The sequence below is a fragment of the Notolepis coatsorum genome (assembly GCF_963971535.1).
Source record: "Notolepis coatsorum genome assembly, chromosome: 18".
In the NCBI taxonomy this organism is placed as follows: domain Eukaryota; kingdom Metazoa; phylum Chordata; class Actinopteri; order Aulopiformes; family Paralepididae; genus Notolepis; species Notolepis coatsorum.
This window is the reverse complement of record NC_140182.1, coordinates 65,742,979-65,757,090: the sequence shown is the minus strand read 5'-3', so window position 1 is coordinate 65,757,090 and position 14,112 is coordinate 65,742,979. Positions and strand designations below refer to the sequence as shown.

General features: G+C 46.9%; 1 protein-coding gene across 1 annotated transcript in view; it reads left to right on the top strand.

Annotated features, from left to right (window-relative positions):
• Positions 1–1,707: 1,707 nt before the first annotated feature.
• fkbp16 (FKBP prolyl isomerase 16) overlaps positions 1,708–14,112 on the top strand; it is a gene marked incomplete at both ends in the record, with an annotated part of 143,750 nt that continues 131,345 nt past the window's right edge. Inside the window, 3 exons of the mRNA XM_084335223.1 lie at positions 1,708–2,215; positions 3,102–3,271; positions 4,420–4,508. Coding sequence (XP_084191349.1) covers positions 1,708–2,215; positions 3,102–3,271; positions 4,420–4,508 — 767 coding nt within the window. The remainder of the gene's footprint in view (positions 2,216–3,101; positions 3,272–4,419; positions 4,509–14,112) is intronic.

The following is a 14,112-nucleotide window of genomic DNA, read 5'->3' as shown; positions in this document are numbered from 1 at the left end:
CATCTGATCCACTTCACACTCAACACTGCACTCCCTCGGGTCCTCAGCGATACACCAGCCAAGTGTCAAGCCAATCAGATGAAGGGTTCTTGGGATATGCCAAGGACGGTCATCTGGCCGAATGGCACCAAATCCGACACTGCACTCCCCTGGGTCATCAAGCAATATTCCCACCAAGCAGCATGAAGTCGATCGGATGAATGGTTCTCAAGATATGTGAAGAAGAGTCACACACTATAGCGCCACGATCTGGCCAAATGGCACCAAATCTGACCCTCTACCTCGCTGGGTCCTCAAAAATACACCCGCTGAGCGTGGAGCCAATCGGATGAACGGTCCTCGATATATGCTAAGGACAGTCATGCACTATAGCGGCACCATCTGGCCAAGTGGCACTAAGTTCAACACTACACCCCCTTGGGTCCTCAGCCATCCTTCCTTTATAGTTTGATAGTTAGTTGAAGCAAGTGAGTGAAAAACTCACAAAGTGTAGACTGGATTTAGGTCAGTCTATGTACTGTATGTATTTGTGTGTACAGTATGTATACTTTTATTGATCACCTTTTGTCCTCTGCATTTTACCCATTCTAACTATTTAGGAGTAGTGGGCAGCCTTACAGTGCGGTGCCCGGGGACCAAGTCCAGTTGTAATGCCAGTACCTCGGTCAAGGGCAACGGCAGGATATACCTACCATGCATGTCTTTTTACGTGTGGGAGAAACCGGAGTACCCGGAGGAAACCCACGTAAACACAGGAAGCTCCGTGTAAATTCCACACAAAAAAGGCTGTTCTCACAAGCCTAGAAGATCTTTGAAAAGTACCCGTTTATTGAAACATCTTATCCTCACATCCAATTAGCTCACACCGTCTAATTTAATTCCCGACATGCAAATTCTACGGTTTGTGTGTACTTTTCACTTGTAACAGGATTATACTGTATTATTAAGAGAAAGGGTCAACCATTGCTTGTGATTAGTATACAAATGGAAATCCTCTCAGTGGCCGGGTAATCTAGAACCCAGCAACTTCATCACAGCGTCCAGGAATCGTGTGGCCCCTGCGTAAAAACACTTGACTTCTTCAAAAGTGAAGATAAAAAAATCGTCCAACACTAAAGAAGCGAGACCAAGATCTTATTGGTGGATTGCATTCATGGAAACTGCATTATGGGGGCAACGTGATGAAGTCATTAAGAAGCTTACAGACGTTCTGCCAGATTAGGTTCTGCTCTTCTAATCCATGCAGATTACCGCCCCACAAACCTGCTGGCTGAGAGTGCTCTGCCGTGCTGCGCGATATCTTTGCATTGATCATTTCTTGTCGCTTCCCGCGTCCATGGAATATGTAGACTAAGCAGGCGGCTGGCCAGGGGGGAGAGAGAGCAGAGGTCAAAGTGCAACTGAACCGCGTGAACCGAGACTGCTGCAGGCCCCGGAGGACACATCTCTTCCAACGGTTTGTGGACTCTGCCGGGATTTAGAGGTGTGCGTTTGTGAGTTGGATTTAGTGGAAGATGATGCGTATGCTCCCTTTTTGCGACTATCACACTCTGTCTCTTACTGATCGGGCCGGTGCTTTTGCTTTTAAGTCGTAATTAAACGGAGGGTGGGAAAGGATTTCTCGACAGAGCTGCCAAACCCGGAGGCTAGGTGAGCGACAGAGGATCATCTCTTTAGGCGGCCACCCTACAGATGGTATCGGGGGAAATGGAGACAAAGACATGTCCCGGAGAACCCAAGGAGCCCATGGAGGAGCACATGGAGGAGCCCGCTGTAGAGGAGCCCGCTGTAGAGGAGCCCGCTGTAGAGGAGCCAGCGGGGGAACCTGAGGTAAAAGGTTCTGGGCCAGACGAGGATGCCCAGACGGAGAAAGAGCTGTCCCAGGGGCCCGGCCCGGGAGCGGAGGAGCCGCAGGGGGGAGAGGAGATTAAAGCAGAGAGCCAACAAGTTGGAGAGAGTGATGGCGCCATGATGAAGAGCCCCTCTGGCCCTCCTGAGGGGGGAAGCGGTGTGACAGAGTGCAAGGATGTGAGGAGGAAGCTCAAGAAGACAAACAGTTGGAAGACGGTCCGGTTTCAGGACCCGTCTGATATAGAGGCGGTGGAGGAGAGGGACAGCATGGGGGAGAGCCTGTTTCCAGAATGTGAGACGGAAGAATGGGCTTTTTCTACCTTTGAGGAGTTGTTCGCAGCGGAGGACTGGGAAGACCTCACAGGTAGGCCTGATAACACACAGACAGCCGTGGAATCTGTCTGTCAGCCTTATGTAATTACATTATGCAATTAAATTTGAATCACTTCAGTCCAACTCACAGTTTGAATGTGATGGATCAGCTGGAAGTTCTCAATCGCTACTGTTTAAACTATGAATGTGCACAACCTCTGAAAACTCACAATGGACTTTCTGTGATTCGTTGTCCTTCATTGATTTATAGTTATGTCTGCTCTCCATGGTATTCAGTTACATTGTCAACACAGACATATTGGTAGGCAAACAACAGGTGATTGTAATCAAACAAAAGTTTAATAGAATGGCTTACCATAGCCAACAAGCTGTGTTTATGGCATTGTGCCATTTTGGCAGGAGAAACAGTACCTGACACATCAGGAGAATCCGTCTAGATGTTGTGTACCAGTAAGATAAGATAACATAAGATAACATAACATACGATAAGATCTTACTGGCACACAAATGGACAATTCTAATCTCATATGGTTCTTGTCTTGGAATTGATCTCAGCCCCCTTTGATCACAAGACTGTAGATCCCAATGTCTATAGACGGATTATCTTGATGTGTCAGGTACTGGCATACATCTATTTTTCACTTCAGTATTTTGGCCTATATGACAAATATGAATGTCAAAATCATTCGTCTGTTGTTTGATTTTACCATTTAATTTTACCTGATGTGTTGGGACCAAAACACAATGAAGAAATTAGAGCCGAGACTAAAAACCGTCAGACCGTCAGCCTTTTGGCCTAGAAAACACAACAACCACAACACCTCGTCAGTGTCTGTCTGTGTCCTGAGTGCCTGTTGAACTCCCAGATTAACTTCCTCCCCTCTGTTTGACCCTCTGTTTTTCCCTTCCTCACCCAGACGACCGTCTGTTGAGGAAGAGAGTGCTGAAGCCTGGGCCCCCGCGTGCCCCCTGTCCCTCCTGGGGTCAGGAGGTCGCAGTCAAAATGCAGGGTGTACTGGAGGACCGGACTGTGGTGGAGAAGGACTGCAAGCTGGTCTTCGTTATAGGAGAGGGAGATGTAAACCAGGTCAGGCCACGCAGCTCACCTGCTCCTCTTGTCACGCCGCATTAGTGACCGCTGTAGATGCTGTGCGTTGGACCCAGGAAGGGCTGGATTAATGGCCGGGGCATGCTGGGCAAAAGCCCCTGGGCCCCTGACCACAGAGGGCCCAGAGAAACCCAGGATTTGTTATATTAATTGCATCATCTCACTAATTTAAAGTGGAATATGTGCCAACGAAAGCATGGTTTTAAGTGTTTAAAGTTGACGGTCCCCAATTTTGTCAGATACCTTAGAATTGTGTATTACTTTTTTTTTTTTTTTTTTTTAATATGTTGTTCCCAGGGAAGCATGCCCCTAGTTATGTCTGTCCCCAGAGGGACAGATTGTAGCCCATAGGACCTTCTTGCTCAGGGGCCCCCTAATGGCATAATCTGGCCATGGACCTAGACCAAAATAGTATTTTAAATATAATTTGTAGTAATAGGAGTAGTAGTGTGGGAAACATGTAATAATTTACTCAGTCGATGGATCGGGTTAATACAATTGATTAACTCAGAATGAAAGTGTCGAATACAGAATAGTCAGAGAATGGCTGGATGGCTCTCATACAAGTGACTAGCTACAGTAGGAGACCCGGAAGTAAGAGACCGAATCACAGAGAGGGGGCTCATTTATACCCAGGAGAGGGGAGGGGGGGGGGACCATAAATGGGAGGTTTGGGGGAAGGGAGGGGATAAAGACACGTCCTTATGAGAAGACAAGTCTGTTATGGGACAGAGGGAGGAGACCAAGCTCCTATTTCCCCCACAATTGTAACCTGCTTTCAATGCCAGATGTGTGGGGTTTACATCATCAGGATGATTTCAGTGGTGCCAGGAAAGATTTGTATTACGGTAAAGAATAAACATACTATACAATACACCATACTATATACAATACAATGTACCAACATACTGTATACAATAAGCTTCTGGCACAACAAAAAGGTTAAAACAAACACTATAAATTATTTGCAAATACCGCCCGACGTGTGACAGCTGTATGCTCTTGACACACAGAGTTCATAAAATAACGTGTCGGTCAAACAAGAACACCAGATTACACAGTGTGGCGGTTTTGACGTGCGAACGTGACACCGGGAGTCTGGTAATGTGTTGTTTTGATGCCCGCAGGCGCTGGAGGAGTGTGCCATATCCATGCAGAGGGACGAGATTGCGTTGCTGCTGGCACACCCGCAGTACGCCTATGGACGTCTGGGAAGGTAGGGACGTCTGACAGTGTTGTTTTTCAGAATCAGAAATCAAAATGAGAGTCAGAATCAGAAATCAGAAGGAGGTTTTTAGTAGTTTACAAATACAAGAAATTTGATTTGGTCGTTTTTGGTTAACAGACAATTACGGTCAGTGGCTCAGGAGGTAGAGCAGTCGTCTGGTAATCCGGAGGTTCCCGGTTCGATTCCCAGTCCTCCCGGGCAGCGTGTCGAAGTGTCCTTGAGCAAGACACTTAACCCCTAACTGCTCCCGGTGAGCAGGTTGGCACCTTGCATGGTTGCCTCCGCCGTCGGTGTATGAATGTGTGAGTGAATGGGTAAAATGTGAGGAACCAATTGTAAAGCGCTTTGGATAAAAACGCTATATAAATGCACCATTTACCATTTACAATAGAATGAAATAAAAACGTAATGTAAAAAGAAAAAAAGTGAATATAAACTAAATTAAATTAAAATAGAAGCAGTTTTTATTCCAATGTCAATTTGGCCGATTTGAACTCCGGAACCTAGATTTGGTAATTTATCCTCCTTGGATTTGGAAAAGTAACGCGACGACTACCCTCGCCCTCGCTGTGAGAAGAACCTTCTCTACCTGTTGCTGTGGGGTTAGCCTGGCCATCCCCAGTAGCAAGGCTAATGAACCATAAACAAGAGCAGATGGCCTTCCCCCCCGAATACCATTCAGAGGTGGCCAGGGGCCAACACCCTCTCAACCTATGGGAGGACACTACTCGTGTTACAGCCGATGGCTTGGTTTTATAACCAGTGCCTCATTAAAGAACCATTGTAAACACAGGGAGCCCAGTTACTGAGTCAAACTTGAACTGGTTTCTTTTTGCACCTTGCGGCAACTCAAGCACACGCAAGTGAGATTTCAGTGTGACCTGATGAGTGACTTAATGCGAAGAATAACAATAATTCATAGTCTAAAAAGAAGTCTTTCATCCCACATGCCATTGCTCGGATGAATTCTTGGATTTTAATTGTATCCATGGTACTGGTTAGGTACCTGAAGCACTGTCTGTGTTTGTGTTGTTGTTGTTTTTCTTTCGTCTATGAATTGGGCTGTTTAGGGCCAATATCTTTTGTGCCTGTATGGTGTTTGTACTGTGTTGTCTTGTTTATTGCAACCATGGTGAAGCCAAAGAGTCCATGAATTTCCACAAAAGTGGACTAATAAAAATATATTATCTATCTATCTATCTATCTATCTATCTATCTATCTATCTATCTATCTATCTATCTATCTATCTATCTATCTATCTATCTATCTATCTATCTATCTATCTATCTATCTATCTATCTATCTATCTATCTATCTATCTATCTATCTATCTATCTATCTATCTATCTAGCTGTCTGTCTGTCTGTCTGTCTGTCTGTCTGTCTGTCTGTCTGTCTGTCTGTCTGTCTGTCTGTCTGTCTGTCTGTCTGTCTAAATGAAAGTATTGGATAACCGTTGGATTAGTAATCATCAGATTCCTATCTGATAGGTAAATGTGTGTTATAGCTTGTTTACCTGTTGTATAGCCTTCATTTGTCACACAATATACAGAAATAGTGATTTCCTACAGATACCTGTACCTCAATAGTATTTTCATACCCACCTCTACGCCCCTAAAACAAAGCTTGATGTAGCCCTACTATTACTCTCGCCAGACGCACAGGGTCCACTGATGTCATACCTACCGCTCTAGGAAGGTGTGACGCACAAAAGCAAACCTATGTGCACTCAGGAATATCCACCGGCGGTGAATCACTGGCGTGATTAATCTAACCGCCGGTGTGACAAACATCCCGGTGAAGGTCAGCTGAGTTAGGGCTTGTATGCATTTTCTACCAATATGGCCACATAACGCACGATTAAATGAAATATTTTGAGTGTTGCCATGGAAGCTGAATTCACACAGATCACAAAGCCCAACGGTAAATTGGATACAATATTTGCATGTCTCAGTATCTCGGCTAATATCGCCATATCCCGGCATATCCCAGTGATTCTGTGATAAATCTATAGTGTGTATGGAAAAACAACAAAACAAGAACACTATAAAGAGATAAGATACGATAGATAAGATAAGATATTCGTTTATTAATCCCCTTGGCGAAATGCAGGCATCATAGCAGCATGGGGGAGGGGAGGTACAGGTATGGGCAGGGTAATAGTAGAAGACATAAATACAGGCATTACAATTATAGTACAGTAGAAAAGTACAGTAGTCTGTATTCTACAGTATTCTCTGGTAAATCACAAGTGTGTATGAAGAAAACACAGGAATACTATAGGATTTACTAGTGCATTCTCACAACAGTTTACTCATGTACATGGAAATATTGGTCATTTGGGAAATTACAACTAATCCCGTCTAACACCTTACTGTAACAAGGACATTAGCTACCGTGCTAGTATTCAGAATCTTTGTGTAAACACACTCATTGTAAGACCGAGCCCGATTAATCTTTTAAGCCGCATGTTTTGTCACTTAACACTACTTCAGACACGCTCGTGGCCACAGTGGGGGAAAACGCACACTTCCCGCAGAACTTTACGCGTCATGAGTTACATCCAGGAATCTAGACTGTGTACATCTGTATCTGCTCTGTGTGGTCTGTCTCCTCCTGTTTCCTTTGGGATGTTCGTGCCTGTCCTGGCCTCTGTTATGTGCTGTTTGGATGTGTGTGTGTGTGTGTGTGTGTGTGTGTGTGTGTGTGTGTGTGTGTGTGTGTGTGTGTGTGTGTGTGTGTGTGTGTGTGTGTGTGTGTGTGTGTGTGTGTGTGCGTGCGTGCGTGCGTGCGTGCGTGCGTGCGTGCGTGCGTGCGTGCGTGCGTGCGTGCGTGTGTGTGTGATGTCCTGTTTGTATTGAGTTGCTGCTACAGCTCTAGAGAGAGAGGTCACAGTAGTTGTTAAATCTGGTTGTATATGAGTCAGAGAGAGAGAGAGAGAGAGAGAGAGAGAGAGAGAGAGAGAGAGAGAGAGAGAGAGAGAGAGAGAGAGAGAGAGAGAGAGAGAGAGAGAGAGAGAGAGGGGTAAGAGGTAAGACCTGTGTCATAACACTGCGCTTGGGGTCATAGTCCCGGGTCAATCAGCATGGGACCACCCATTTGTAACAACAGCTGACAAGGGGTTATTCCCAGGTAACTGTGTGGAGGGGTAAGAGAGAGAGAGAGATAGAGAGAGGGGGAGGGAAGATAGAGAGGGGTGAGAGAGGGAAAGAGAAAGACATAGGGAGAGGGAGAGAGAGAAAGACAGAGAGAGTAAGCCAGAGAGAGAAAAGACAGCCAGAGAGAGAGAGAGAGAGAGAGAGAGAGAGAGAGAGAGAGAGAGAGAGAGAGAGAGAGAGAGAGAGAGAGAGAGAGAGAGAGAGAGAGAGAGAGAGAGAGAGAGAGAGAGAGAGAGAGAGAGAGAGAGAGAGAGAGAGAGAGAGAGAGAGAGAGCATTGTCTGAGTGTACAGGGACAGAGGAGGCAACAGGAGCTCAGTTAATGATTGTTTTGATGCAGCTGATTAGAGCTGTGTACTGTGGAGTCAAATTTAGCCTTGCCCCTAAGGTAGATGATCTGGGCATCATGCCAGCTCTGTAGACTATAGATAGGCTGCTGTGCTTGTTTGTACCCCAGCTACAGTCCTCAGATAATAATAATAATGAATAAATAAATAAATGAATGAATTAATAAATAAAAACACTGACATCATCATCAAAGCCAGACACTTAATTTAAAAGACATCTGATGTTGAATTGATCAGGCGCATCAGGAAATGAATCAATAAAAAAAAACAGCGTGTTATAAAATCACTATAGAGATGATGAACTCTCAAGAGAGCAGTGTCTGAAATGGAGAAAGGGGAGGCGGGGGACGGGGACATTTAGACAAAGTATAATATATGATATTATCAGGGCGGGGGGGGGGAAGGACTCATCTAAAGCCTGGGTCATGTTCGAGAAGTGAGCACTTCACAGTTATTAGTTGTCTGAGTTGCGTACGGAGCAGAGCGGGGTGGACTGATTCACTGGCAGGATGTAGGTCTACTGTGTGGCATGGCGTGTGTGTGGTGCTGGATTAGTCCATCTAATCCCTAACAGAGATTGCCAGAGTTGTTTGTTTGTCTAAACGTGCAAGGAGGACATGACGAATGAAACCAAATTTTATTAAATTTTTTATCTGCAGGAGCCTGCCCTGCAGAAGCTAACCGCAGTAACTCCAATATTTTTAAGTTAAGTTATAAGTGAAATTGAACTTCTCAATATCTGTTTTATCTTGTGACAAAGTTTCAGAGTTCAATCTTGCTCTGTTTGAGAGGAAAAGGGGTATAAAGAATTGCAGTAACTACAAAATCACTGGATTTTGCCATTCTTCTTTTTGCGTATAGTTACCGCAGTCGGCTTCCGCAGGGCAGTGCAGTTTACCTGACTGATCACAGCGGCCAGGCTGGTGAGAGATGGTTGGGGCTAAATGGAGTGTGGGAACACTGACGTGTGTGATGCTAGCAGGCCTGGCGGTGGTGAGCCATGGAAAGATGCAATAAAGACGTGGCTCCACCGTCCTCTCTGTCTCTCTGACACGAGCGGCGTGCGTCAAAAACCAGATCATCCCGAAACGGGGTCATCGTCCTTTTTTCCAGGAATACACGATTCGTCTGAGTCCCTTCCCGTTAGCACGTCATTATCGAGAGATCGCCGATCAACCCAAAACATCTGTGGATCTCTGGACGGACCCGTCCTCGACATCCACAGAAGCCCCGGGGGCCGCGAGGAGTCTGCCCCCCCCCCCCCATCGGCCCCTCGCTAACCCAAAGTCAACAAGGTGAAGCGGCACGGCTGACAGCTGCTCCGCTCGCACCGGGATAACACTTAAATTGGCAAATGTGACGAGGAGGCGGCTGAAAGCATGAGCTTATCTGTGTCTCCGGGGTGTTTGTGTAAGAAGTACACAGTTCCTTTACTTTTAAGTAAAAGTAGAAATACCCAGATAAATTAGTCCTCTGGTAAAAGTAAAAGTCCTCCATTCGTATTGGCTATTGAATGTACTTAAGTATCTAAAGTAAAAGTATGCATTCTACGTGACGTTTTTGTATTCCAGTGCTTGGGAGCGTTCAACCCTCGATCCATTTACCTCTATATGTTTTGTTAAAGTGGTAGGCCTATGTGGTCCAGTTATGATGCTTTGATTAAAGGCTATGATAAAGTGGTATGTGGTCCAGCTATGCTGCTACACAAAGTTTTGCCAAGTTTTCTATGCAAAATAATTAAAAAAAAAGTACTGTACTGTAAAAAGTACAATATCTCATTTGAAATGTTGTGGAGTAAAAGTATAAAGCTCCCTAACATGAAAATACTCACGTAAAGTACTGTACAAGTAGCTTGAAATTGTACTTAAGTACAGTACTTCAGTAGAAATACTTTGTTACTTTCCACCACTGCAAAAGACATAAGGTGGCGGGGCTGTAAAGGAAGGCTTGCAGAGCTCCTACCCTCGCCCTGGCAGGGGTATTGCATTTTTTTTTTTTTTTTTTTAACAAATGTTTTTTATTTTCCCTTTTTTTACATGAAACAAGACAAACAATACAGTAACAGTAATAATCAACGATAAATCACAGGACAATAACAGAAATAATAATAACAATAATGACAGTCCAGTAATTAAATCAGTATGAAAGTAGATTAAAAGACATAAAAATAATAAATACAATACATCGGCTCTTGCTCGCTCTCCCCCCCCCTCTCAGGACCCCCACTTGGACTATACCTACTTCCACTACTTCATTCAACATCAGAAAATTCCTAATTTATATGCGTTCCTTTATCTTATCCACAACAGCTACCCAGACTACTATGCTGGCTTCATTAACACCTAAAATTTGTGCAGTGGATATCTCTAGATAAATCACATCGAGATAGGTGAGAACCCATACCTTCCGGCACATTTTATCCGGTTGAATGCAGCGTGACGCTATCAACTTTTTGGCAGCCGTAAGACCCGCCAAAATGAGTCTCTTTACATGTACAGAGGACGATAACTGAGAAACATCATTCAACAACAATACAGAAGGAAGTGTCGGTATGGTCAGAGACAAAAATTCTGATAATTGAGTGGTGACATTTTCCCAGAAAGTCTTGACAGGAGGGCATTCCCAATACATATGCATATATGTACCAATAGCATCGTTTGAACACAAGGAGCATCGAGAGTCCGGTCTGAGACCCATTAGGTGCAATCGTCTAGGGGTCAGGTAAGTCCTATGAACAAAGTTAAGATTAATCTGTTGGTGATCTGGGTTGCGTGATGATAGCCGAACATTTTCCCAGACTGCATCCCAATCAAAATCTACTTCCAGGTTTGGGATATCCTTCCTCCAAATCGAGTCTAGGGGAAGGACCTTATATGAGGACGTAAGTAAGTGGCGATAAAAGTCAGAGACAAAGCCTCTCGACGTCTCCTTGTCATAAAAGAATTTGTGAAATCTGTGGTGCTCAAGTGGAACATCTAATGGGACTCCATGAGCCTTCAAAGCTGCTCTTATTTGTAGATAGAAAAGATAAGTGGAACTGGTGAGGTAAAATTTGTTGAATATATCTCGATAACTGCGGAGACCATGGTCATCGAAGATATCCCCCAATGTGTGTATGCCTTTCTTTTCCCAACCAGGGTATCTGATAGGTTGTTGTTGAATAAGGATTAAATTGTTATTAAATAGGGGAGAATGCCTGTGCCATTTATGGTGGTTAGTACACGTTTTCTGTGTGTCACGCCATATCCGGATCACATGTGTAATAAGAGGGCCAAATCTTAAGTTGCATTGCTTAATTGATAAGTTGGTGTACACTATATCCTGCAGTCTATGTGGTGCCACTATGTTCTCCTCTAATGGTCTCCAGGATACCGCTGCTTGAGAATCACCGCTGTTTGAGAATCAAACAGATCAGTGGTCTCAAAGAGAACGCTTTAAAGTAATAATTGAAGTCTGGAAAGGCTAAACCTGTTATGGTTTGTAACCGACCTCAAACGCAACGGCACAGAGAGGAAGTTCAGAGTTAGCCAAAAGCTAGGGCGTATTTATTTACAGAGTCACAAGATGGATGAAGTACAGCAATCAAAACAAACGGGGATCTGGCATGTGACGATGTAGCGGCTCTGCAGATACTCCCAGTAGATAGTGGTGAGGAATTGGCATGTGTAGCGGCTCTGCAGATACTCCCAGCTTTCACTCCCGGTGGAAACGGAGAGAGAGAGAAATCAGAGTTAGCCCAACGAACACACAGAGGCAGAGAGGTGACTGAGTCCAGTATTAAATCCCAAGTGACTTGATCTTCGGTGTACCACACACAAGTTAGCTGAGTCCAGTGAAAAACAACACGGTAATCTTCAGTGTTAATCTAACACACAAAATAGCTGAGTCCAGTGCGAAACAAAAAGGAATTCTTCAGTGATATCCTAACCCAAAAATTAGGTGAGTCCAGTACAAACAAAACGGGATATCTTCGGTGTTCACCAAACACACAAAAAACAGATAATCCAAAAAAGACTGTTTCCAAAAACTCACCAGAGCGCAACGCGTAAAGCGGGCAGATAATGAGGCGCAGCTCCGAACGGGGAACCAGGTTCTCCACAGCGGTTCTCCACAAAAGGTCCTGGAGAGCAAAAAGACAGGAACAGCGACAGGGAAGGCAGGTATATGCAGGTGTATTTCAGAACGACCCAACATCGATAGTAAGGAGGTCTGTGTATATAAAGCCTTCAGGGGCGCTAATTACAAACTGTGACAGCTGCGGGATGAGATTGATACTTGCTCCAAAAGCGTGTGGCGGGAGACCCAGCTCCGTTCTTCCGGACCGTACCCCTCCCAGTCCACCAGGTACTGGAACCCCCGACCCCGCCGTCGAACGCCCATTAACCGGCGGACCTGCCACTGGGAGTGACCGTCCACCATCTCGGGAGGAGGTGGTTCCGGAGCAGGAGGCATCAGGGGACTGAGAGAGACAGGCTTAACCCGGGACACATGGAAAACGGGGTGAATGCGCATGGACGCAGGAAGTTTAAGACTCACCGCCGCCGGACTGAGCACCTTCAGAACCTCAAAAGGACCGACGAACCGGGGGTTAAGCTTCTTGGCCGAGGACCGAAGTGGAAGGTCCCTTGCGGAAAGCCACACCCTCTGCCCAGGGTGGTACGTCGGCGCAGGAACCCGGCGCCGGTCAGCCCCACGACTGGCGCGCTCCGATGACCGGAGCAGCGCGGTCCTGGTGATCTCCCAGACCCGACGGCACCGGTCGAGGTGGTCCTGTACGGAGGGAACTGCCACCTCCGACTCCTGTGCAGGGAAAAGAGGGGGTTGGTAGCCCAGGGATACCTCAAAGGGTGAGAGGCCGGTGGCGGAACTGACCATGGAGTTGATGGAGTACTCGACCCAGGGAAGGAAACGGCTCCAAGAAGCTGGTCTCTCGGCAGCCACACACCGAAGAGCAGACTCCACACTCTGGTTCATCCTCTCCGTTTGTCCGTTAGTCTGGGGATGATAACCAGAGGAAAGACTGACCGTTGCCCCCAATCCCTTGCAAAAAGCCCGCCATACCTGGGAAGTGAACTGGGGCCCCCGGTCCGAGACGACGTCCTGGGGAAAACCATGGAGGCGAAACACGTGGCGTGTCAGGAGGTCCGCCGTCTCAGCCGCCGAGGGAAGCTTGGGAAGGGCCACGAGGTGAACCCCCTTGCTGAACCGATCCACCACGGTCAGTAGGCACGTGTTTCCCTGGGAAGAAGGAAGACCCGTGACGAAGTCCAGCGCCACATGTGACCAGGGACGGCTCGGAATGGGAAGCGGCTGCAATAGCCCGGAGGGTGCCTGGTGGGAGGCCTTGCTGCGGGCGCAGACTGCGCAGGCCAGTACGAACTCCTTGACGTCGTTCCTCATGGTGGGCCACCAGAATCGACGAGCCAGGAAGGAGAACGTGCGATGAACGCCCGGGTGGCAGGCGAACCGGCTGGTATGGCCCCACTGGAGGACCCGGGACCGGACCGAGTCGGGGACGAAGAGACGATGAACCGGTACATTGCCTGGAGCGCGATGGAAGCGTAGGGCACGCCTTACCACCCCCTCGATGCCCAAGGTGACTACTCCTACCACCCTGGCCTCTGGGAGGATGGGAGTCGGGTCCTCAGTGGTTGGAGCCCCCTTGGAGTGTAACCGGGACAGGGAGTCGGCCTTCGTGTTGCGGGAACCAGGGCGAAACGTCAGCGAGAAGTCGAACCGACTGAGGAAGCTGGCCCATCTTGCCTGCCGGCCATTGAGGCGCTTGGAAGCACGGATGTACGTCAGGTTCTTGTGGTCCGTCCAAATGGTAAATGGCTCCTCGGCCCCCTCTAGCCAATGACGCCACTCCTCCAAGGCAGCCACAACCGCCAGCAGCTCCCGATTGCCGATGTCATAGTTCCTCTCGGCAGGGAGGAAACGACGCGAGTAGAAGGCGCACGGATGTACCTTCTGGTCTGTTGCCGACCGCTGGGATAAGATAGCTCCCAGTCCAGTATCCGAGGCGTCCACCTCTACGATGAACTGTCTCTTGGGGTCTGGATGGAGCAAGATCGGGGCGGAAGTGAAC